This window comes from Panthera uncia, chromosome D4, assembly GCF_023721935.1.
Source record: "Panthera uncia isolate 11264 chromosome D4, Puncia_PCG_1.0, whole genome shotgun sequence".
Lineage (NCBI taxonomy): Eukaryota > Metazoa > Chordata > Mammalia > Carnivora > Felidae > Panthera > Panthera uncia.
In genome coordinates this window covers 55,758,138-55,783,320 of record NC_064807.1, presented here as the reverse complement: position 1 = coordinate 55,783,320, position 25,183 = coordinate 55,758,138, and the positions used below count along the sequence as shown (strand labels likewise).

Sequence of the window (25,183 nt, the reverse complement as noted above, 5' to 3'; positions counted from 1 at the left end):
TCTTCAACTTACCCAGACCACAAGGACATTCAAGAGATGGTCCATGTGCGTCCGTTTAAAGGTAGACTTTCCACAGTTCTGCATTAATTTGGTGTCTGGTCCTAAGTGAAACAGGAAGACCAGCTCTTAGAATCACTGAATACACTCAGAGGATTGAAATTGGATTGAAATATACCTTTATGACCACCTAATCAAACCTCTTGCCAAATCCAGGGGATAAAGCCCTGGAGAAAGGCTCATACTTGGTGCCAATAACTCAAAAAATAAACATTTTGTTTCTAAGGATAATCACAACTATTTCTGCAAAGTGCACCAATCTTGATTCCTCTTTTTTTGGTACCTCAGAGTCTAGTTTTTTATAGATGAGTTAAGTCAGAATAGGAGCCATAAGCTTATTCCTTTTTAAGTTTTTATTTTAATTCCAGTTAACATACAGTGTTATATTAGTTTCAGGTGTACAATATAGTAATTCAACACTAGGAGCCACAAGCTTCATTCTCATCATCATCTGGTTTATTTAGCTTGGAAAAGAGATTTTCTGATAAAGAGATCTCTACCTTCTTTTGAGGAAAACTACTGTTGGGCCAGGCTCTATTTCAAGTTTCTACTTGGGAAAGGAAGAATGGAAAATGCAATGGCAGTGACTTCTGAGATGGAAGCTGGGGCTTTTCTGGGGCTGAGAGACAGAGATTGTATTTCTTCATGACAGGGCAGATGGTAAATAGAAGTAAAGAGCTTTAGTGAATATTACTGACCAAAACATAAGCAGTTTAGAAGAAAGTGTAAGTAGCAATTTCTCTGGCCTTTACCATCTGATTGTTATTTTTACATGTATTCTAATGAAGGAATTTCATTAATGTTTACACATGGGGGAACTAGAACTTCCCTGATAATGTAGGCAAACACTGAGAATGCAGGGCATAAGCTATGCCATTCTTTCCTCTCAAGCATTTCTTGAAGGGCTTGAAGGGATGAGAAGTTTGGCTCAGAGCCAGGCAGCTACAAGGGGCAGAATCTTCCAAGGGTCCTTAGAAAGAATGACCTTACCACAAGTTTCAAGGAGGATGTGGAGATCACGGTTGAACCTGGGTATCATGTAGCGGGAAGAGCAACTAAATTTTGCACTGAATACCTCAAGATGCTCTTAAGTGGTTATCAGTTCTCTTCTGCTCTGAGTTTCCCAAAGCCCCAAAAGATTTTTTGCTACCATGTAAACCAAGAGTCAGAGGGAAACCTTAACTAAATTTGTGCTGGTTGGCAACCTCACTGCTATTACTTTAGGGAAAAAAACCTTTTGCTGAAAAATGAGCTTTTTATAAATGGCAATGTATAGGGGTAGCTGCTGAAGTACAGTGAAGAAAATAAGTGTACTTCAAATCTTTGGGGTTTGAGTCTAGTCAGCCTAGAAGCCACCATTATAGCTCAAGAACCAATGAAAAAAAGTTCTACTAAGGCCTCCCTGGACTCTTAGGCTTCTTTCTATGGCTTGGTTCCAATTATTTTCCACAGAAGTGAGGCATATAGGATCTTCATGTCTAGGAGTGAATTCTCTAGAAGGAGAGCTCTGAGTTGAATAGTATTCACTGTGGTAAATCTTCCTTGATGCTATCTTCAGTGTTCCCTATCTGCTTACTATGGTTGTTGTCATCAATTTCCATTGTTACCAAGTATACAGGGTAGGTAGCAGAGAAGCTTCTTCCTCCATTTTCCTGAACCACCAAGAATAACCCAAGAAAATCCCTCACTAAGCATAAGGGATTATAGTTCTAAATGACATCTCAAGAGTGGCCAATTCTTGGGGTGCTTTGGTGGCTCAGTCGGTTGAACGTCTGACTTCGGCCCATGTCGTGATCTTATAGCTCGTTAGTCTGAGCCCCGCATTGGGCTCTGTTTTGACAGCTCAGAGCCTGGAGCCTGCTTCAGATTCTGTGTCTCTCTCTCTCTCTCTCTGTCCCTCCCCCACTCACTCTGTCTGTCTCTCTCTCTCAAAAATAAATAAAAACATTAAAACATTTTATAAAAACAAGAGGGGTCAATTCTAATGATCCACACTGCTTTTTCTCTGCCATGAATCCCTCACATTTTATTTCATATTCTTCTCCATAATGAACACTGTGTGTATTCTCTCCTGGGAGTAATCCATATATATACTCTCTCCTTTCACATGTTCCCCTTTTACATGTTAATTCCATGTATACTCTTTCTATGTGTATACCTTCTCTTGTGTCCAGATATGATCAGAAAGACTTATAAATGTCCTGTGGTCTTGCAACATAAAGACTTCCTTTAACAAAGGCAGAGCTAATAACATTGGCAGCTCATTGCTTGGGGAAAAAAAAAAATTTTTTTTCCTAAGAAAAAAGTTTTTTTTCTTAAATCTTCCATCCATCCATCTACCTCCCTCCCTTTCTGTCTCAAAGCCATAGTGTTCTGATATATCTCTGAGTCCCATATCTACAACTTAGAAACTGAATAAGCACAAATTGGTCATGAATGGAAGTCTGCTGTGACTCTAAGGAGACATACCAGTATAAATCACCAAGCCATAGCACCAATCTGTATTCCTGATGATGCAGCCTCGGAGTAGCAGCTTGTCATGGTCCAGGGTGAAGTCTTTTCCTTTATAAGTCAGTATTCCTGTGAATTTGTCCAACTTGTTATTGGGAGACTCACACGTCACTTTTCCTGAAGAAAAATGAAGGAGAAAGAGTCCTGGCTCTGTAATCTCAGGCCTTTCCTAACAGGACAGAAAGAGGCTTAACAAACAAGAGGAAAGAACATCCCTCTTTCAAAATACATACATCTTTTTCCTATCCTCTCTTAACTGCTGCCCATTGATTAGCAGCTCCCTTTAGAAAGGCGGACAAAGGTTTCTGGGCATCAAAGAAGAGTAATTCTGTATGTGACATGGGTCATTCAGAGAGAGAAAAACCCACATGATAACTTATCACCATCAGTACTACCAGGTAATATGAGCTCTGAATCTGAAGAAATTAAAAAACTACTTAAAGCAAATCTAGCATTTTTCTCAAAGTGAAATAATTTGGCTTTTTCTTGATTACTAAAATAGAATATGTCCTTTTTACAAAGGACGTATACATATACAATACTAAACACGTATACAATACTAAAAGCAGACAGGAGAAGGTAAAATTGCCTAGAGATAAGTGCTGTTAATCTTTTGAAGTACATCCTTCCAACTTTTTCTATACATGTACTCATAAACATATATGTTTCCAAAAATAAGCTTATGTTATATATACTATGCAGCCTACTATAATCGTTTTCTTTCACTTGTTAACATGTTGTGGATATTTTTTCCATGTGACTAAATACCAACTTGCATATTGTTCTTACTAAGTTATGTAGAATTCAATGTATGGATGTGCCATACTTTATTTAACCAGTCCTCTATGGATAAAAATGTGGGTGGGTGAGTGTACTTCCTAACTCACCATCAAAGGCAGAAAGCAGCTCCAGGTTATCTTCCAAATCACTGGTGACTGGGATGGCCTGCTTCACTTTCAGGTTGGTTTCACTATAGCAAAGGACACATAGTCACCAGAGCACAAGCCATACATACACCAGCAGCCTAAGTCTTCTTCTTCTTTGGATTGCAGGAAATAGATATTGCCAATAGAGCTTGGGCTATAGGTCTGAGCTCTAAGAGTGACCCCCACTGTTCTCTCTCTAGGACAGTACTGAGGTAGATGGCTTCACAAGGAAGCTGAGCGTTAGCCCACTCACTCCCCTATCTCTCTGCTCTCATTCCCTGCAATACACCAGTAATATTTTAACCAATCCAGGAAATCTTGCTGGTCAGGTGCTCTACATGAAGCTGAAGAGACATCACAAAACAACCTGAAGGTGGCACCTGCTCCCTTCAAGAATAAGAAGCAGGTCTTTTAAGAAGCTTGCACATACTTCCAAGTAAACATACTCCTCACCTCATAAATATTTATAGGACCCATGAAGGAATCCCAATTAACCATTTGCTGATACAGGAATGCATAGAGACAGAAACAAAAATGGAAGCCACATTTCAGAAAGCTTGGGCACCAAGAGGAATAGTTGTAAGAATGCCACTGATACAAAACTCCACAGGACAAGCTCCTGAAGATGGCCTCTATCCTCCTAAGACCTTAGCTTTTGCACGGTAATGAATTTGTAATTTAAATCCTTTACAGAACGTGGTATTTTATCAGTAAATAATTACCTCCATGCTCATCCTCCCCACCCCCCAAACCTCCACTGGAAACCTTGGAACTCTATTCAGAAATTTTACAGTCCTGTTTACCTCTTTCCTGCTACTCAGCATTACTGAATATAGTGAGAGTGTCTCCAGTTTAGAGATGGAGAATACAGAGTTTATTCTGCACCCAGGGGATGCAAGATTGTTGCTGCTAAGAGCTCAGTTTTAGACTTGAAATCCCAAGGATCTGGCCTCCTATTTTCTCTTATCTGGATATATCTAGTATCTTTGGCACTTCCATCTGAGAATAAAATTCATTCCCTGCATCATTCTCTCCCTCAGTGAGAAATTCTCTAAGCTGGCTCAATGGTCTTAAAATGACCATCAGGAAAGAACACTTACCCATCAAGTTCTGCTGTTTCTATATACGTCAGACTGTAAGGCTCACTGCTAGAGAGTAATAGTATATCAGCCTATGGTCAGAAAAGTCAGAGAAGATAAGGAAAGCAGGAAGGCAGACTTTTAATATTACAGTGGCAAAAAAAGCAATTACCCCAGAAACAGATATTCATCCTAAGAATTTTACAGATATTTGGTTTACACTCTTTGTCTAGGATCCACTGCTGCTACCACACTCACCCTCTCCTAAAGCTAGTCATTCTTTATCTGTAGCTATGGTGGGAGGCAGACAAAAACAAACTTCGTACAGGAGCTGTTCATCTCCAGATGCACAGTGAAGCAGAGGTCATCAAAAGCAGTAGCAGCAGAAGTGCTGAGAGGGTTCCTCTGTACCCACTCAAGTCAAAAAGAAGAAACCACCATGCACAGAGGTACTCACCGTGACAGGCTGATTATTTCTTAGTTTTATTATATCTCCCACTTGAATATTCATCCATTTGTCCTCCTTTATCCTGTAAGAAAATGTGCCTTGAATGCCTGTTCTGAGAATTTCCCATAGCCCTGCTTTGACAGTCAAGAAAAGAAATAAAAAGAAAAAAGCGGAGATGAAGTCAAGGCTTATAGAAGAACCAAAGTGGTTTGTGATGCATCCTTGCTATAATCAAGAAGGGGGCCCATTTCTCTTGACTTCAGGTTATAAGGATTTTCTAAAACTCTTTAAAATGCATATGTAGTCATATACACCCCTAATTATTCTTTAACTAAAAGTAATACATGCATATGGTAAAAAAAAAAATAGTTCAAATAATAAATAAGCATGTAAAAAGAAAAATTCTCTCTCCCCAGATTTTAGTTTTGCTTCTCAAGGTAGCAAATGCAAATTTTTGTATTTGTTTCTAGAAAATATCTATCCAAATGATACAACATATACATTTAAAAGTTATACACTAGAGGGGCATCTAGGTGGCTCAACTGGTTAGGCGACTGACTTCGGCTCAGGTCATGATCTCTCAGTTTGTGAGTTCGAGCCCTGCGTTGGGCTCTGTGCTGACAGCTCAGAGCCTGGAGCCTGGAGCCTACTTCAGATTCTGTTCTCCCCCTCTCTCTACCCCTCCCCTGCTCACACTCTGTGTCTCTCTCTCAGTAATAATAAATAAACATTAAAAAATTTAAAAAAATAAATAAATAAAAGTTATATACTAGAGGGGTGCCTGGGTGGCTCAGTTGGTTTAAGGGTACCACTTCTGCCCAGGTCATGATCTCACAGTTTGGGAGTTCGAGCCTCAGATCAGGCTGACAGCTCAGAGTCTGGAGCCTGCTTTGGATTCTGTGTCTCCGGTTCTCTCTGCCCCTCCCCAACTCGTGCTCTGTCTCTCTCTCTCTCAAAAATAAATAAACATTAAAAAAAATTTTTTTTAAGTTATACACTAAATACAGGATTTGCTGCACTTTGCATGTTTCATGTAATAACATATCTTGCAGAGTACTTATAGAAGATATGGCTCATTCTTTTTGATAGATAAAATGTATATCCTATCATATATGGTTGTACCAATATTATTTTCTTATGTTAAAATTGGATTACTTTTGACCCCTCAAATCCTCACTTCCACAAAAGGCAGCTGGCAGTAGGAGCAGATTCTATAATACTACTGGCTCTTTCCCCTTCTGTTTTTTGTACCTCAATTTCCCCAATTGCATACAGCCCATAAATCCTTCCTTTCTGATAAAGAACGAAGCAAGATATACACAGTACCATAAGAATTTTGGAAATATGAGCTACCTCTTTGTAACAATTCTGTTATTCCAAGCACCCAAAGAGCTGGCAAAGAGAAGGCACACCTGAATGCCATTGTATGTTTCACCTTTGAATGAAGCCTTGTTATCTGCAGGCATGACACACATCACCACTTTGCCAGAGCACGGGTTTTCCCAGGACACCTTTACTGGGAAGATAACTTCTTTGAAAAGGGCCAAATTTCTTTTATTTAAAAAAAAAAAGTCTTTTAATATAAATTCAGTTAGATAATCTTCTTCCACTTCCTGAGTTATATTTCTTTTTTAAAAAATATTTATTTTGAAAGAGAGAGAGAACACGCAAGTGTGAGCACTAGCAGGGTTGGGGCAGAGAGAGAGAATCCTGAGCAGGTTCTGTGCTATCAGCACAGAGCCTGTCTCAGGGCTCCATCTCACGAACTTTGAGATGATGAGCTGAAATCAGGGTCAGATGCTTAACAGACTGAGCCACCCAGGCACTCCCTCTGGGTTGTATTTCTTTAAATCTTATTCCAAATTAAATTTTCTCTGTATGTTATAAATGTAAGTCCTTGTTGTAAAACCATTATTTATATATCCTTGTATCTCCTTCTCTGGTTTTTTTTTTTTTAATTAAAAAAATACATTTTTTACATTTTTTATTCATTTCTAAGAGACAGAGACAGAGCACGAGTTGGGGAGGGGCAGAGAGAGAGAAGGAGACACAGAATCTGAAGGAGGCTCTGGGCTCTGAGCTGTCAGGACAGAGCCTGACGTGGAGTCCAAACTCTCAAACCATGAGATCATGACTTGAGCTGAAGTTGGTTAAGTGTCCAACTGAACCACCCAGATGCCCCTAAAGTTGTTTTAAAAAATGTTTCTTGGGGCGCCTGGGTGGCTCAGTCGGTTAAGCGGCCGATTTCAGCTCAGGTCACGATCTCGCGGTCCGTGAGTTCGAGCCCCGCGTCGGGCTCTGGGCTGACAGCTCAGAGCCTGGAGCCTGCTTCCGATTCTGTGTCTCCCTCTCTCTGCCCCTCCCCCGTTCATGCTCTGTCTCTCTCTGTCTCAAAAATAAATAAAACGTTAAAAAAAAAGTTTCTATTTATTTTTGAGACAGACAGACAGCATGAGTGGGGGAGGGGCAGAGAGAGAGGAAGACCCAGAATTCAAAGCAAGCTCCAGGCTCTGAGCTGTCAGCACAAGTCCAACATGGGGCTTGAGCTCATGAGCTGCAAGATCATGACCTGAGCCAAAGTCAGATGCTTAACTGAATGAGCCACCTAGGCACCTACTTCCCTTGGTTTCAAGTGTCATCTTTATGCAGATAAAATATAATATGTTTACTTATTTTGTTACTAATTTTCAAACCTGCTATATAGTACTGAAGGGGAATAGCTACAAGAGTTGGAGAAAGACATCTGAATATCTGTTGTATTTTGCTTTACTTTGTTTTACTTTGCACTCTGTCAGCCGTCATTTTCACCAGTAAAACATGGCAAGAAGGACTACAACATTCTGGCTTCTCCTGAAGAATTAAAAGCTTCTATTTTATGATACAAGGAGCTGTCAAACTATTACCAATTTGTTCCTGAACATTATAACAATCATGTGTCCCAGATTTAGAAGAGGGGAAGATATTCCTTTCTGATTTAAAATATTCAGTACTGTTGTGCCATAAGCACATTTTTAATATCCAGGCATTGCATTCTAACTTCTGGTTTAGAAAATATGATCAGAGGGGCACCTAGGTGGCTCAGTTGGTTAAGCATCTGACTCTTGATTTTGGGTTAGGTCATGATCTCACAGTTCCTAAGATTGAGCCCCTTGCATCAGGCTCTTTGGCGACAGCACGGAGCCTGCTTGGGATATTCTCTCTTTCTCTCCCCACCCCCTCCCCTGCTCATGCTCTCTCTCTCTCTCAAAACAAACAAACAAACAAACAAACAAACAAACAAACAAACAAACCAAAAAATAGATCAGAGAGCTAGAGAAGGCAATCTCTTCTTGATTCCAGAAGAGATCATTCACATTATATTCTGTTTTATGTGAATGGTACCTCCTGAAGCTCTGTAACATACTGGTACTTTTCCTACTACAAACACTCATAAATGGTAGATATAATAAAGTGAACATTCTTTCCCAAAGCAAGGCTATGTTTACCACAAAGTAGAGCCAGGAAAAAAATTAAAAGGTCAGCATGTTCTGAAGTTCTTGCTCTGAGTGAGCGAAGGGATTGTCAATCTTAATGATTAGCAATTAGTTTTAATTTAGCTCACTAGAGGGATAGGGCATGAAGCCTTAGGATCTTGAGAGGCAGTGAGTTGGAACTAAGGACCCCTCATAAAGCTCTGAAAGGACAACAACATTAGGTAAAAGGGGGTCTAAAAAAAAATCAACCCACTGGCAAGAAAGTTTGTCTATCTTACTCTAGAGGGTTGGGGGTCAGAGAATAGAGGATTCTCCCCTAAGAATCTGTAACATTGTGAGGTGTGGGATCCAAATTTACAATTCCTCAAAATTAGGTTTCAGCAGGTGATATCCTTGAGTTACTTGGCAGAAGCAAACACAAAACCCCTCAGAAATGGTACAACCTCAACCCAGGACATTTAGAATTCTCATAAAGAAAATTCTACCAACAATGTGCTTGTAGCCAAAGTTATTGAGAAATGAAAATGACAGAAATCACAACTTGCAAAACCAACTTTTTCAATAGCAGCTCTACTGAAAACCATGTGTTCTAGAAAAGACAAGCCACTTTCTGAAACACAGACTGTTTCAATAACCAGCTTCACTGAGTGAAAAAGTCTAACAAGGCCCTGCTTGTGACCTCCCATCCTAAAACCACTCTATGGAAAATTCTTTTCCAATAGTCTTTCGAAACCCAAATGCTCAAACTACTTGGGGAGTTCATTTGATGAAATCCATTTGGTCAGTAACTCCCTAGCCTAGCAAATTTCTAATACACTCAGTTTTGTCTTTTCTTTTTATTTCTATTTACTTTCTTCCTTTCTTTAAAATTTTCTTTTTTCTTTTTATTGTTATTTTAATGTTTACTTATTTATTTTGAGAGAGAAAAAGAGAGCATGCAACATGCTCAGCCTGAAGCAGGACTCAATCTCAGGACCGAGAGATCACGACCTGAGCCAGTATCAAGAGTCAGATGCTTAACAGACTGAGCCACCCAGGTGCCCCTTAAATTTTCTTTTTAATCATAATTGTATTTTTTGGTGGCATCTTATGAGAGGCTTCAACAGACCAAAACACTTGAGGGAATAATCCACCATGAGTAAGAATTAGCAGCCTCAATAAATAACAGAATTAAATGCCCAAGAACTTCACATAATAGAATTATATGATTAAAACCATAGCTCCTGGGTATTCTGTAGGGCCACTGTGAAAAAGACTGGACTTCAATTTTGAATTCCTTCAAGTTTGTACTAATTTGCAGTCATGCTACTGCGCACACTCGTCATTTTTTCTTTTATACAACCTTTATTACCTAGCATAGACGTTACCTCCTCCAGAAAGTCTTCCTTGATTTCTTTAACTAGCTATGATCATTCATTTTTTATTAATTCCTATAACTTCTTGTGTCTCTTATGACAGTCTTCATATTTTGCTTCATATAGGAATTATGTCTGCCTCACTGCTTTCCTGCCAAAGGTAAATTGCTCAAATTTTGTAGGATATCATCAAATATAAACATTTACCTATTGACAACACTTTAGATAGCTATGACCAAACACCATAGTGATGGGGTCAAAACCAATACTTTCTTTAGATTGTTAACACAAGATGACCTGATCAAAGACTATTTAGTAGAATGGCCAATAAGCCATGTCAGAATCTACTGATGTTCTAAAGACAGATTTCTATCTCCATGCTGACCACTGCACTAATAATAATCATTTATATGTCATAAATTGTTAATGGCCTTAATATATATTATTTCATTTTCATTTTTGCCACAATCCTCTAAGGTAGAGAATATTATCTTCACTTTATACATAGGAAATACGAGGCCGAGAGAGGTCTGAGGTCACATGGCAAATTCAGGGTATACTAGCTCTAGAAACAAATTCTTATGTTCAGCCCTAGGTTCTTTTCACTGTCCTGAATTACCTTTCCAAAGCACTCAGCACATCTAGCTTTAGCAAGGACAACCTTAAGCCAGAGCTTGTCCTACCTAAACTGATTTCTCTACAACTTACCTGCCATTCATCAGCACCATTACAGAACGGTTGTTGACGTGATTGTCATTTTGGTGCCTTTTCTAAAATTACACAAGAAAATGTTCAGGAAATGGGAAAAGAGTAAATTGCATGTAGAAAGTTAATAGTTTAATATTTTGAAATATTACCCAATGTACTTCTTATTTATAATTTTTCTTTACCTCCCAAAGCCTTTCTACCATTAAAACCAGGGTAAGAGGCTGATTGTCTCAGAGAAGATGGGAAAAAGTCAGAAAAAGAACCAAGGGAGAAGAAAGAGACAAAATCTTGGTTTTAAATATCAAAAGCCAAAGCCTGGGGGAATGAGAACAAACAATTTAGTCAAAAGTCACAGAGGAGAGAATGAAAAATGATGGACAGGACTAGAGTCTCACACACCTTGGTAGGAGCAGGGAAAGTTAAGAATTCTCAAACTTTCCCCCACCATAGTCAACATATAGAAGCTTCTACAGTAGATACAATAAGGAAAGAGCAACAAAGATCTTCTATTCAAAGACCAAATAGAAGAGGGACCAATACAGAGCATGTACTGATGCTCACATGAATATTCTACTTCCAATTGAGGTTACTCCCTGGGAAAACGGCAGGACTATAAAAAGGGCAGAGAGAATCTTGAATTTGTCAGAATGCTTATCTTAAAGAAACTGAGTTCTAACCCAGAAGTAACTGGGTTATCCTGAATTGGCAAATCTAGCTTTCAGCTCTCAATTAAAAAGGTTCGGGATGGCGGGGTGGTAGTTGTGAGTTATACTGAGTTCAGTTATAGAGAAATAAAGTTATATTTTTTGCACATCTGAATTGTGACTAAAATTTCAACCACTACATGGCTAATTCTGGGTTTAAAAGAGTTGCAGAGTTAAAAGTCTAAAGAAACATCCTGCTTGCAAAGTTTGGTCTAAAAATCTATTCTGGTGGGGCACCTGGGTGGCTCAGTCAGTTCAGCGTCCGACTTTGGCTCAGGTCATGATCTCACGTTTCCTGAGTTCAAGCCCCACATCGGGCCCTGTGCTGACAGCTCAGAGCCTGGAGCCTGCTTGGGATTCTGTGTCTCCCCCTCTCTCTGCCCCTCCCCTGCTTGTGCTCTCTCTCTGTCTCTCAAAAAATGAATAAATGTTAAAAAAAATTTAAAAATCCATTCTGGCAAAATCAGAAGGACTCTCTGAGGGAAGATGGAGGCAGGTCAACAGGTCTGACTTTCTAAATCCCACTAGCAGACCTGGTACTGGGGCGGTATGCTGACCATTTGATGTTGTAAGGAGCAAAGAGGATGCCAAGCAGCACTTGTTGGAAGCCAGTTTTTCCCTCCAAGGCCAGGAAAGGAGTTGGCCTCTGTTTATGTTGTGAAGTGCTCTAAAACCAGAGAGTTCCTAGCTGAGCATCCCTGACAGAAGTGAAAACTGGAAAGGGAAATAGGGAGAGCTAGAGAGGAGGAGGGGAATGTGGAAAGGGGAGAAGAAAAATAAGAACAGGGCAATAAGGGAGGAGTGGACAGGGAGGAAGGGAAGAGGAATATAAAACTTGGAGAAGGAGGAATGGAGGAAGAAAGATGAGAGAAAACTCAGAGAAAGCAAAGTGAAGGAAGAGGGGGATTATTAAAAAGGAAATGGAAGGAAGCCCGGAAAAGGGGCTAAATGGTGGCACTGGAAGACAGAGAAAGGCCTTGCACTGCCCCTTTCTGGCCATGCATAGACTATCAATCTTGAGGCTAAGGGAATTACATTTTCTTCTGGGATGGTTAAGGAAGCAAGGAAACATCTCTTTTAATTCAGTGCTTCTTCCTAGCACTAGGTAGTTCTGGGAAGTCCCTTTTGACCCTCCAGCCAGACTAGGTCAGTGAAACACTAGAGGCCCAGGAAGCCACTTCACCATGTCATCGATGGCATCCTTCACTGCTGTTATGGACAACACCACCATCAGGGGGATCACAGTTGTGTACCATGCCAAGGAGGAGATCTGGGGAATCAACTGTGAGAGGGAAGGAGGGAGAAACTTAGGTTAGAAAGCTTAAAGGACAATGTATTTCACCTCAGCACCACCCCCACCACTTTCACCTCCACAGGTTCATAATGATTTCAACTATCATAGTTGTTTTCCACTGTTGTGGAAATATAAGTAATATAATATAGGAGTAAATATAAATAAACAACTCCCAAGAAAGGATGAAAGAAGAGGATATGGTAAGTTGCCACCCATCTGTACTGAACTTCACTACTTTTGTCTTGATGGCAAAGGGCTATTTCTCCTCTGATAATGAAGGTTCTGGCAAGGAGCTGTAGGGGTTGGGAGATAAAAGTGGACATCGGAAAACCATATCCCATCCCTCAGCACAAGGGGAAATGAGAAAATCTGTCCCTCTCTCCTAATTTGGGCCGACCCTGCCCTGCTTCCTTGCCCTGTGCTTATACTCTTATGTTCTAAATCATTCTCTTTTCTCAGAATTCCTCTGTTAGCTTTCTGTCAGGGAGGCTGGGACAACAAATGAGGAATGGGGTTGTAACTATGGTTGGGGTAAAGAGTCTGTGGCCTGCTGGGTCAAGCTGAAGTGTGGCCATGCAGCCATGATGAGGGAGCTCCCCTTCCTTGGGATTCAGTGAACTTGTCCTACTCTATAGGACCAGCCTGACATTCCAGCCCATTCATTTGCTGGTTATCCAAAGAGACATTTCTCAGTTTAGGGAGGGGAAGAACTGATTACACAACCAGGCCCCAGAGATACTGATAAAATGCTCTGTGGAAAAGGCCCCCAAAGTCAATACCTGGAGGAACAGCAAAACGAGGAAATATGCATTTGCAAGTCTCTGGAATTGTTCAAATAGGTTTAGGGGCAAGAAGTTAAAGACATTATATCTTGAGGTCTTGATGGTATTGTTCTGCAAGTAAAAGAAAACAAGTGCAATTAGAGGAACAAAAGACTCCACCTCCTAATCTTAACAAAAAAGACCAAAACCACTCCTTGAAACAGGAAAAAGCCATAGTTCCTCCACCATGGGGTGAGTGAGAAGGGGGGAAGAAGTGTTTGTCCCCTACTTTTCTTTGAGACCTAGAGAATGCAAAGAAGGCAAGGCTGATCAATATGGGATTATTCTGAGGCACAGAATTCTTTCTTTATTGATGCTATTAATAATAATGATAATAAAATCAACAATAAAACTTACATTTACTGAATATTTACTACATGCAAGGCACTATTCTAAGCATTTTATGTGTAGCAGTTTATTTAATCCTCATAACAACCCTCTGAGGAGAGTACTACATGATCACATTTTTGAGGATGAGGAAATTGAGGCACTGAGGTGAAGTTATTTGCCCAAGACCACATAGTTAGTTGCCGAGTTGGGACTATGCTGTCCCCTGAATCCCATAGCCATCCAAATGCCTTCCTTTCATAGAATCAGAGATCCTTTAGTGTCATCTTATGGGTGACTCTCTGGTCCTCCTTAGCCCTAAAAAGCAAGTCTGCCATTTGTATAGAGCTCTCTAATGAAGTTTTTCTAAGCCTGGCAAACTCAGTTTGGTGTGCTTTTACATATTGCTTTCAATGCTGAAGGATGTCAGATGCCAAAAGCAAATTACTCTTTCAACCTTAGCCCACTGGAGGTTCCTACAGTGGTCCCTATGGGAAGACACTTGCTTTTTACTTGTCCTGAGAGAGTCTGAATAGTTGTGGTTTATATGATTTTGCTGTGTGAAAATGAGAACTTGCTCCCTTCTCAATCCTGATCTCAGGATGTTGGCAGGACCATCTTACTTTCTACCTTTGTGTCTTCAATCATGTGACTTAAGATGTTAGAACTTGAATATAATAGCTCAAGAAAAGCAAAAGAATGAGACCAAACAATTTCCTAAGGATAGGGCTTCTCCCTACCTCCTCCATCTATAAGGCCAAAACAAAGGAAAACCCACATGCAGTCCTGAAGTAAAGATATTGCTCAAGTATGAAGAATCTTGCTGGAATCTGCCTTGGGAAAGCACCAGAGGCCTTCTCTTGGAGAATTAAAACCATTTAGTCCTAAGGTCAAAACTTGACCAGCAAGCCTAGATCCATTATTCAGTCAAGACTCACCCATATATTTCCCTAGGGAAGAGAAGTTTGTCATAGAGCTTAGGAGTTTAGAGATCTTAGTTAGAAACTAAGATTTCTTTGGTGTTTTCTCCATAATTTTCTAGTTAATAATCAGTCAAACACTATAGATTTCTCAAGGCTTGCTCTGTTTATAGCCCTATTCTGGGCTCTACTAGTGGAGGCTGAAAAAAATTAAAGATCTATCCCAGAGAAGCTCATAGGTCTGTCTTGAATGAAGTTCTAATTAAATGATCGCTATCAGCCCTTCTAACCCTGAGAATATGCTATTCTAACATGGAAAAAGTTTTCTTTGATCATGAAATACTCAGACTTTCTCAGTGTCTAAGTCCAGATGGTTCTGGTACTTGGAACCGAAGATCTTTTGATCTTTTGCCTTGCTGTAGCAGCTGCCCTTCACTACCGATTTTCCATTTGATTTTATAGCTGATTAATGTATTTAAGTTTCTACTCACTTTGTAGCACTTGTTTAGCAAACAAAGACAAAAGCCTTGCTGATTCTGTCTCAAGACAGAAATATCAGTATTTCTTTACTAACTTGGTAACTAGAGTATTTTGCTCTACTTTTAAATGCTAGGCCAGAAGTGGTATCTAAAGAATGTAGAACATCTGCTTACCTATGAGTTTCTTCAGTGTTTTGTTTTTTGTCAGATGTGATAAAATTTAAGCATAATAGAGGTGGTAGATTTTGGTTTGGGCTATTTGGGCAGTGAAACCTGCCTGTTGGCTAAATGGGGGAATAGATAACATAAGGCCAAAGCCATAATGGGGATCAGTAGTTGAGGGCTGAGGAGAGGAAAAGGAGTAGGAATGGAAGAGAGTAGAAAAATAGGAGAAAAATGAGCAATGGGCCGTGGAAATGAAATGGTTGTTAAATATATAAGAATAGGTCAGATCTGCTTATTAATTCAGTATATATGTATCAAATGCCATTATGTGCCAAATATTGCGATACAAACTGTGGATGCAGAGATGAATGAGACTTATATCATTTCTTCAAGGGGCTATAGTTTCTTGGACAAAGAGAGTTAACATTATTCACAAGTATATCTAACTCCCATAACCACCATGTAAGGTGAACATTATCAGGCCCTTTTCATAGAGGGAACTCAAGATCAGAGAAGGTAAAAAAAACATGCCTAAAAATGCAAGGTTAGTAAGGAGTACAGCTGTGCTCAAAAGCAGGTCTGTCTGATGCCAAAACCTAGCTTCACTTCTCTATAGTGCCTCTTATACATGCCTAGAAGGTAGAAAGGGGGGAAATCTGCTTCCATGGCCATACTCTGAACACTGTTATTATCCAGAACTAACTCAGAAATCATAAACTAAAAACATTGCTTATATAACTGTAAATATCTAGAAACAATCCAAATGTCAATTTGTAAGAAACTGGTAACCTAAACTATGCTAAATCTGCATAGGAAATACTACGCAGGTGAAAAAAGAAAAAAGGAACAAGCTATTATGAAAGCATCTTGACAACTTAGGGTTCAGAATAGTGTAAGAAAGGGGCACCTGGGTGGCTCAGTTGGTTAAGTGACCAACTTCAGCTCACGTCATGATCTCGTGGTTTGTGAGTTTGAGCCCTGCGTCGGGCTCTGTGCTGACAGCTCAAAGCCTGGAGCCTGCTTCACATTCTGTGACTCTCTCTCTCTCCCTGCCCCTTTCCTGCTCATGCTCTTTCTCTCTCAAAAATAAATAAACGTTAAAAAAAATAGTGTAAGAAAGTGGATTTGCTTTATTTACACAAAGCACTGAATTCCTAAGAAAGTAATAAAAGTGATTCCCTATAGGGGGCAGATGTGGGCAAGGATAGGTGCTGGTGTATGAATTTTAAATACATAACTTTTATGAGCTATTCATAAATAAACAAGTGAAAAATGAACAGTCCAATAAAAAATGGGCAAAGATCATTAACAGGTAGTTTCCATAAAAAGAAATAAAAAAGTTTAATTAACATGAAAAGATTATTGAACTCACTCGAAATTAAGGAAAGATAGACAACAAAATGTTTTTTCATTCAAGAGCCTGGCAAAGATGAAAAAGATTGATAATACCTAGTTGGGCAGGAATATGGAAAAACAAGCAGTCTCTACTGTAGGTAGAAATATAAATGGATATAATCTTTTCAGGGAGAAGTCTGACATTGTGCATCACAATTTTTACTGTGTTTTCTTTTGGTCCAGCCAACTCACTTCTAGGAAATTCTCGTAAGATATATTTATATAAATGTGCCAAAATATATGTATAATGGTGTTCATTCAGATAAATGGTTTGCCATTTATTGTAGCAAAACACTGGAGACTATTTTTTGTTTTTTTGGAGGGGGCACCTAGCTATGAATGGAAACATTTTATTTTAAGGTTTATTTATTTTTGAGAGAGAGACAGAGAGAGAGAGGGAGACACAATCTGAAGCTGGCTTCCAGCTCTAAGCTGTCAGCACAGAGCCTGATGGAGGGCTTGAACTCATGAACCATGAGATCATGACCTGAGCTGAAGACAGATACCTAACTGACTGAGCCACCCAGGCGCCCCTGAATGGAAACATTTTTTTTTTTTAATTTTTTTTTTCAACGTTTTTTATTTTTATTTTTGGGACAGAGAGAGACAGAGCATGAACGGGGGAGGGGCAGAGAGAGAGGGAGACACAGAATCGGAAACAGGCTCCAGGCTCCGAGCCATCAGCCCAGAGCCTGACGCGGGGCTCGAACTCACGGACCGCGAGATCGTGACCTGGCTGAAGTCGGACGCTTAACCGACTGCGCCACCCAGGCGCCCCTGGAAACATTTTTAATGTTCATCAATAGACTGGTTAAGTAAATTAAGGTATATTGATAAGAGTGGAAAACCATGCCACTATTAAATGTATTGGGTAGATCTATATGTATTGTCATAGATAGATGGGTAAGTGGAAAATAAAGTTGAACTATGGTTTCATTTGTGTAAGAAGCAACTATAGGATCTCTTTGCTAGAAGTGACATATGAAACCCCAAATCTGAGATCTATTCTCTCCTGAGCCTGGGTCATTAGAACTAATTTTGGTTGTTCTAAGACCTCACTGTACCAGCCCTTGTTGTATAGGAGTTTGAAAGTAGAATCTATGCTGTAGGATCTACATCTACAATGAATTCATGCCCCACTCACAAAGTGGAATATTAGAGAATACCAGCCCCCTTCTGAAGTAACTGGAGGCCCGATACTCACAGGATATCCAAACCTGGTATTGAATTCTCTGTTGTTGGCTTGCAGATATCTCTCTTGTTCTGAAAGAGAAGAGAGAAATGATAAGGATAGCCCTCTAAAGATCAGCCTGGGATGCTGACCACCAGTGAAGACTTCACTAAATCTTCACACTTTCTCATTGAGGATTATGTCTACAAATGGGATTTTCCTGGGGTGTCTGGGTGGCTCAGTCAGTTGAGTGTCTGACTTTGGCTCAGGGCATGGTCTCAAGTTCATAAGTTTGAGCCCTGTATCAGGTTCACTGTTGTCAGTGCAGAGCCTGCTTCAGATCCTCTGTCCCTCTCTGCTCCCCGCCCCATCAAAAATAAATACACATTAAAAAAATTCAATGGGATTTTCTTTCTATTTGAAGAATCAAGAAATACAATAAAAATAAAAATCCTTAAGTGTTAAAGTTTTCTGGAGGCAAAATGACAACAAACTTTTGAGGACTTTTCCACCATGAATGCCTCTAGTAATTCTAGATTTTGTCTCCACAGACAATAGGATGGCCTGTACCAACATCACTGCTAAATACAGAAACTCAGCCCTCTCTTATCAGTCAGTTCCAGCACCTTATTTTAAGGTATCTGAAGTTCTTCCCAAGGCAGTTTTACCTAACCTTGCTAATGAAATTTAAATCAATAAATTATTAATGAGCATCTATTGCACACAGGCCAGTGTATCTGAAGCTGTGAGGGGATAAAAAGATGAGTAAGACACGGTCCCTGACTTTCAAGGGACCTGAAGTTTAGTGGGAGTGAGACTGATAACTACAACACATGCCAAAATCATCATATCAACATACAGAAGTGTTACGCACTATTTCAAATTGTGAGCCCATTATTGTGTTATGAAAACTCTTCAGATAGATTTTATTAATAGACTTTTTTGTCCTGAGTGAAACATTCCTATAGTCTCTTCAATTCTGCATTAGTTCAATAAGCATTTACTAAGTTCTTGCCAGGTGTCAGGCTTCATGCTAGGTCCTAGGGTTACATTATTCCTGATCATACTGGGATTCCTATTCCTAAAGGGGGAAGACAAACATTAAAAAAAAAAAATCAATCTAATGTAAAAGCAGTGATATAGGTAAGAATAGGGTGTTGCGGTGCACAGAAGAGAAGAAAGTCAAGGAAAGTGGGATATGGAAGTGTTTCTAGAGGAGAAAATATCTTAATTATTTAAATGAATATGGTATGAGTGTTTCCCAATTTTCTTGAGCTTGAATGGTATATATACCAAACAACCCAGAATTTGGCCTGAAGAGGTGACACTGCTGCTAAGCTTTCTACACTTAGTGCTCCTAGAAATTCCCACACTGTTTCCACAGAATTTGTCTCCTCAGAGAGTGCGTTCTAGCAACCCATCTGCTTCCGAATTATACTGAGTATCTATTTTCTTCCAGCCCTCTAATGTCTTTGACTCATGGCTTCCAAAATTACAAAGAAATTTCCTTCTTTGGTTCTCAAAGATTCTTCCTCTAGGCTAGAGACTCCTACCTGACCTTGAATTCACTCACCTCATCCTTTAATAGAAGTCTCTGGCCCCAGGTCCTAGAAACTTAACACTGCAACTATTAAATTTTTTTTTTTTGGAGATATAACTCACATAAACTTCACCACCTTAAATTGTACAATACAGTGGTTTTTAGTATATTGATGAGGCTATGCAATCATCACCACTAATTCCAGAACATTTTCATCACCCCCAAAAGGCCCCCCAAACCCATACTTCTAAGTCCTTCGTTTCCCCAGTCCCTGGCAAACACTAATCTACTATCTGTCTCTAGGGATTTTCCTATTCTGGATATTTCATATAAATAGAATAATATGTGGTCTACTGTGACTGGTTTCTTTCATTCAGCATAATATTTTCAAAGTTCTTTCACATTACAGCATGTATTACTATCTCATTCTTTTTCATGACTGAATAATATTCTATTCTATGGACATGCTGCATTTATTTATCCATCATAAATATCTGCCTTTTTTCCATCTTTTGGCTATTATGAATAAAGCTGTTATGAACATTTATTTGTGTACAAGTTTTTTTGGGGACGTTTTCATGTCTTTTGGATATATACATGGGAGTACAATTTCTGAGTCATATGGTAACTCTATGTTTAACTTTTTGAGGAACTGCAAAATGGTTTTTCACAGTAGCTGCACTATTTTACATTCTCACTCACAACATAGGAAAGTTATAATTTCTCCACATCCTCACCAATGCTTATTATTTTTTTTTTAACTATTTGAATGGACATGAAGTAATATCTCACTGTGGTTTATTTTATTTTAGACAGAGAGAGAGAGAGAGCATGAGCAGGGGAGGGGCAGAGAGAGAGGGATAGGGAGAATCTTAAGCAGGCTCCACACTCAGCCACCCTGGGATCATGACCTGAGCTGAAATCAAGAGTCGAACGCTCAACCAACTGAGCCATACAGGCACTCCTCATTGTGCTTTTGATTTTCATTTCCCTAGACTAATGATGAAGTTGAGTATGTTTTCATGTGCTTACTGAACATTTATATATTTTCTTTGGAGAAATGTCTGTTCAGGTTCTTTGCCCATTTTTAAACTGGGTTGTCTTTAATAACTCTTAACTGAGTTATAAAAGTTCTTTACATATTCTGCATAGAAGTCACTTATTACATATACAATTTGCAAATATTTTCTCCTACTCTGGTTTTAAATGCCACTTTTAGGGGAGTACCTGGGTGGCTCAGTCAGTTAAGTGACTGACTTCAGCTCAGGTCATGATCTCCTGGGTGTGTGAGCCCCATGCCAGACAGGCTCTGTGCTGACAGCTCAGAGCCTGGAGCCCACTTTGGATTCTATGTCTCCCTTTCTCTCTGCTCCTCTCCTGCTCACACACTCTCTCTCTCCTTTAAAAATAAGCATTCCATAAATAAATAAATAAATAAATAAATAAATAAATAAATAAGCCATTTTTACAATGTACTACATTCTAACATATTGAATGTGATTCCAGGTTTTCTTTTTAAGAATTTTTTTTACATCTTTGGTTAGATTTATTCCTGGGTATTTTATGCTTCTTGGTGAAGAATTTTTTTTTTTCAACGTTTTTTATTTATTTTTGGGACAGAGAGAGACAGAGCATGAACGGGGGAGGGGCAGAGAGAGGGAGACACAGAATCGGAAACAGGCTCCAGGCTCCGAGCCATCAGCCCAGAGCCTGACGCGGGGCTCGAACTCACGGACCGCGAGATCGTGACCTGGCTGAAGTCGACGCTTAACCGACTGCGCCACCCAGGCGCCCCATGATTCCAGGTTTTCTATCATGTTCTACTGTTCTACCCATCTTTTAAATTATATAACTTTTAATACAGGATAGAAAGTCTTCTATTTTTACTTTTTAAATGTTTGTTTATTTTTGAGAGAGAGAGAGCCGGAGAGGGGCAGAGAGAGAGGGAGACAGAGGATCTGAAGTGGGCTCTGCACTGACAGCAGAGAGCCTAATGCGGGGTTCGAACTCATGAACCATGAGATCATGACCTGGGCTGAAGCCAGATGCTTAACTGACTGAGCCACCCAGGTTCTCCACAGGTCTTCTTTTTTAAAGTCTTCTTGGCTATTCTTGTCTATTTTCTCTTCTGGATAAACTTCAGAATAATTTTGTCCAGGTCCCTCAAAACTGGAGTTTTGATTTAGAGACAAAGACAGAAAATTGTATTCACCAGAATTCTGGGGATGAATGAAAGTGGGCTATCAGATGTGGCAGAGCTACCCCCATGTGAAAAACAGGTCTGAGAAACGACACTGCTATTTCTCAAGAGGTTAAGATCATAGACTTTTTTTTTTTTTAAGTTTTTATTTTAATTCCAGTTAGTTAACATACAGTGTTATATTAGTTTCAGGTATACAATATGCTGATTCGGCACTTCCATACATCACCCGCTACTCTTCACAAGTGCACTCCTGAATCCCATCATCTATTTAACCCATCCCTCTAATCACTTCCCCTCTGGTAACCATCAGTTTGTTCTCTGTAGTTAAGAGTCTGTTGCCTGGGGTCTCTCTCTTTTTCCCTTGGCTCCTTTGTTTCTTAAATTCCACATATAAGTGAAGTCATATGGTACTTGCCTATCTCTGACTGCCTTATTTCACTTAGCATCTCTAGCTCCATCCATGTTGTTGCAAATGACAAGATTTCATTCTTTTTTTTTTTTTTATAGCTGATTAATATTCCTGTGTGTGTGTGTGTGTGTATTGCATCTTTCTTATCCATTCACCAACTGATGGACACTTGGGCTGCTTCCATATTTTTGGATATTGTAGATAATGCTATAAATACAGGGGTACATGTATCCCTTTGGATTAGTATTTTTGTATTCTTTGGGTACTCAGTAGTGGAATTACTGGATTGTAGGGTAGCTCTATTTTTAACTTTGAGGCAAAGTTTTCCATACTGTTTTCCAGAGTGACTGCAATGGATTGCATTCCTACCAACAGTGCACAAGGATTCCTTTTCTCCATATCCTCACCAATACCTATTGTTTAGAACAGACTTTTGAAAAATAGCTGAGGAGACAGCCAATGATAAGACAAGGGCTCTTATGGTTCTTCATGTAATTTCCTCTGTTTCTCCTTTAGTCATCAGCAGAAATTACCAAACAACATGAAGTCATAACATGAATAAAATTAAAAAAAAAATTTTAATGTTTATTTTTCTGAGAGAGAGAGAGACAGAGAGTGAGACAGAGAGTGTGAGTTGGGGAAGGGGCAGAGAAAGAGGGAGACATAGAATCCAAAGCAGGCTCTAGGCTCTGAGCTGTCAGCACAGAGCCCGACGTGGGGCTTGAACCCACAAACCATGAGATCATGCCTGAGCCGAAGTCGACACCCAACCAACTGAGCCACCAGGCGCCCCACATGAATAAAATTTCTTATAGAAAATACCTAAGGGGCCAAAGTCTGCACATTGGGCAGTGCAAAAATACAGATTTATGAGGAAGTTCAGGGATTTATACAAATTATGGGAAAGGTGAAACTGGGATGTTTAGCTGCTTTTGCCCTAGGATATGAGAGATTATACAGATTAACTGGGATGAATTGACATTTTTGCACTATCAGTCCCCCACTCAGTGACACACTATATATCCCTGTGAGGAAGAGAGTTGTTGGTGTACCCCTGGGAAGCCACTCTTCTATGCATTGTGATCATACCTGTATAGTTACCTTGCTAGCAATGCATATGAGTCTTCCCTGGGCTAGGTTTACCATCTTTCTATGCACCTTGTAGTATGTTCTACTCAACTAGTGCAATTCTTTCTCATTATTTCATTCCAATGATTACAAGGATTATGTGAATAAAGATGGGGGAAGTTGAAATGGAACTGGTAGGACCTTTTGCTGTGCCTTGTTTTGGCTAGTTAGTGGCTTATTTACAACTTTGTGATATAAGACTTTCAGTTAACCATTGTAGCTTAGGTTATCCAAAAAAGTAGAACATGTATGGCTTAGATAATTTAGCTGCATATAGGATTTAGAGCTGCTGGTTGGCCTATACTATTTGTGCAGGGACATTTTCAGTGGCCCAGATAACTGCCCGATTAGGGCAGAGTACCAGGACAGCATTGGTGTTTCTACTAGTGTTGAGGTTATCCAATCCCTGAGTAGGCTAATCTTCTACTGTGTTCATAATCAGCTCAGGCAATGATAAGTAAAATCAGTCTCTCCCATGCCATGTGCCCTTCTAATCATATCCAAAAGACCCAGCACAGTCTCTCTGTTTATTAAAATATATTTTATAAGCCTTGGGGCACCTGGGTGGCTCAGTCAGTTAAGCGTCTGACTTCGGCTCCGGTCATGATCTTGTGGTTTGTGGGTCTGAGCCCCACATCAGGCTCTGTGCTGACAGTATGGAGCCTGGTTGAGATTCTTTCTTTCTCTTTCCCTCTCCCTCTTCCTCTCTCTCTCCCTCAAAATAAATAAATAAATGTCAAAAAAAAGAAATGTTTAAAAATATTTTATAACTCTTGATAAAGTTCTATTCTAATATTTTCTTATTGAATTTTGTATTTCTTATTAAATTTAATCCTAGATATTACTAATGATTTTTAACTTACTAAAGGTCTAACAGGTTTTTCCAGCAACTCATCTGGCTGCAGTAAGCTATTTTCTCTAAGCCCACCAAACCCTAAGAGATACATGGAGTCCAGGCTCTGCACAGAAATTTAATACATACCTCCCTCTTTGAGTTTGAGAGTAAAGCAGGGGCACCTAGGTGGCTCAGTCGGTTAAGGATCCAACTCTTGATTTCAGCTCAGGTCATGATCTCACGCTTTATGAGTTTGAACCCCACTTTAGGCTGCATGCTAATAGCATGGACCCTGCTTGAGATTTCCTCTCTCCCTCTCTCTCTACCTCTCCCGCACTCACTCACACGTGCGCACATGCATGCATGCATGCTCTCTCTCAAAATAAATAAACTTAAAAAGCGAAAAAAGAGTCGAGTAAAAGAGGTAGATCCCAAAGTTCAGAGCCTGAGCTGGTGGAGACAGACTGAAACTCCATATTGGGGGCAGGATTAACCTTTACATAGTTCTGGCTCGTTGATACCGGATCTTCCATGAAATAAGAGAAAGAAGAAAAGAAAGGAGGATTTCCATCAGGAAAGGAAGAGGAATTGAGGGCTAGAAAGTCAGATTTCATAAGACACCACTAAAAAAGGAAAAGCAGGAATGATGAGAAAAATGGTTTAAAACATCAGTTGGCACAACCATCTAGGAGAAGAAATTCAAAGTCTGAGAGAGATAGAAGACAAGTGGAAGGAAAGAAAGTCATCTCTGAGATAATAAAGGCAGGAAGACAGTTATCAGACTGATTAATAAAAGATTAATTCAAGATTCTCTAGGGCTTGTGAATACCACTGAGAAAAGACAAGGATGACTAAGTGTTTTCCCTGTTACTTGTTAAGTCAAAGTTCATTTCTGTTTGGCTGAAACAAGAGTGACAAAATGTGAATTATGGATGAGAGGTTAGAACTACAGAAGACTGGAAATTAGCTTAGACAAGGAAAGTCTAAGAGACAGTCTCATTAAAGAGGTTCTGGCTATGGAATTCAAGGAGACAAACACCTAGTTGGACCTCTGGTAACTGGAAAATGTGTCTATCTTTGGTAACTAAAGGGTTAGTTTACAGTCTGTGGATTGAAGGCCTAGTTTCAAAAGGACATGTGCTGAGATGAGAGCTGGACTGTAGGTGGTAAAATAATTGAACTGAAAGGGCCAGAATACTGGTGAAGCCAGGCCACTTGGTATTATAAAATGTGCA

The 25,183-nt window shown here is 39.6% G+C and overlaps 1 protein-coding gene across 2 annotated transcripts in view; it reads right to left on the bottom strand.

Moving 5' to 3' along the window:
* The window catches only part of LOC125919259 (phospholipid-transporting ATPase FetA-like), a 103,014-nt gene that overhangs the window by 42,388 nt on the left and 35,443 nt on the right, over positions 1 to 25,183 (bottom strand). For both annotated transcript variants that reach the window (XM_049625868.1, XM_049625861.1), the window contains exons 4-12: positions 17,867 to 17,925; positions 13,335 to 13,448; positions 12,445 to 12,543; positions 10,558 to 10,619; positions 5,031 to 5,103; positions 4,595 to 4,665; positions 3,456 to 3,538; positions 2,527 to 2,685; positions 13 to 101 (exon numbers count right to left, since the gene is read on the bottom strand). In XM_049625868.1, the coding sequence (XP_049481825.1) occupies positions 13 to 101; positions 2,527 to 2,685; positions 3,456 to 3,538; positions 4,595 to 4,665; positions 5,031 to 5,103; positions 10,558 to 10,619; positions 12,445 to 12,543; positions 13,335 to 13,448; positions 17,867 to 17,925 (809 nt within the window). The remainder of the gene's footprint in view (positions 1 to 12; positions 102 to 2,526; positions 2,686 to 3,455; positions 3,539 to 4,594; positions 4,666 to 5,030; positions 5,104 to 10,557; positions 10,620 to 12,444; positions 12,544 to 13,334; positions 13,449 to 17,866; positions 17,926 to 25,183) is intronic.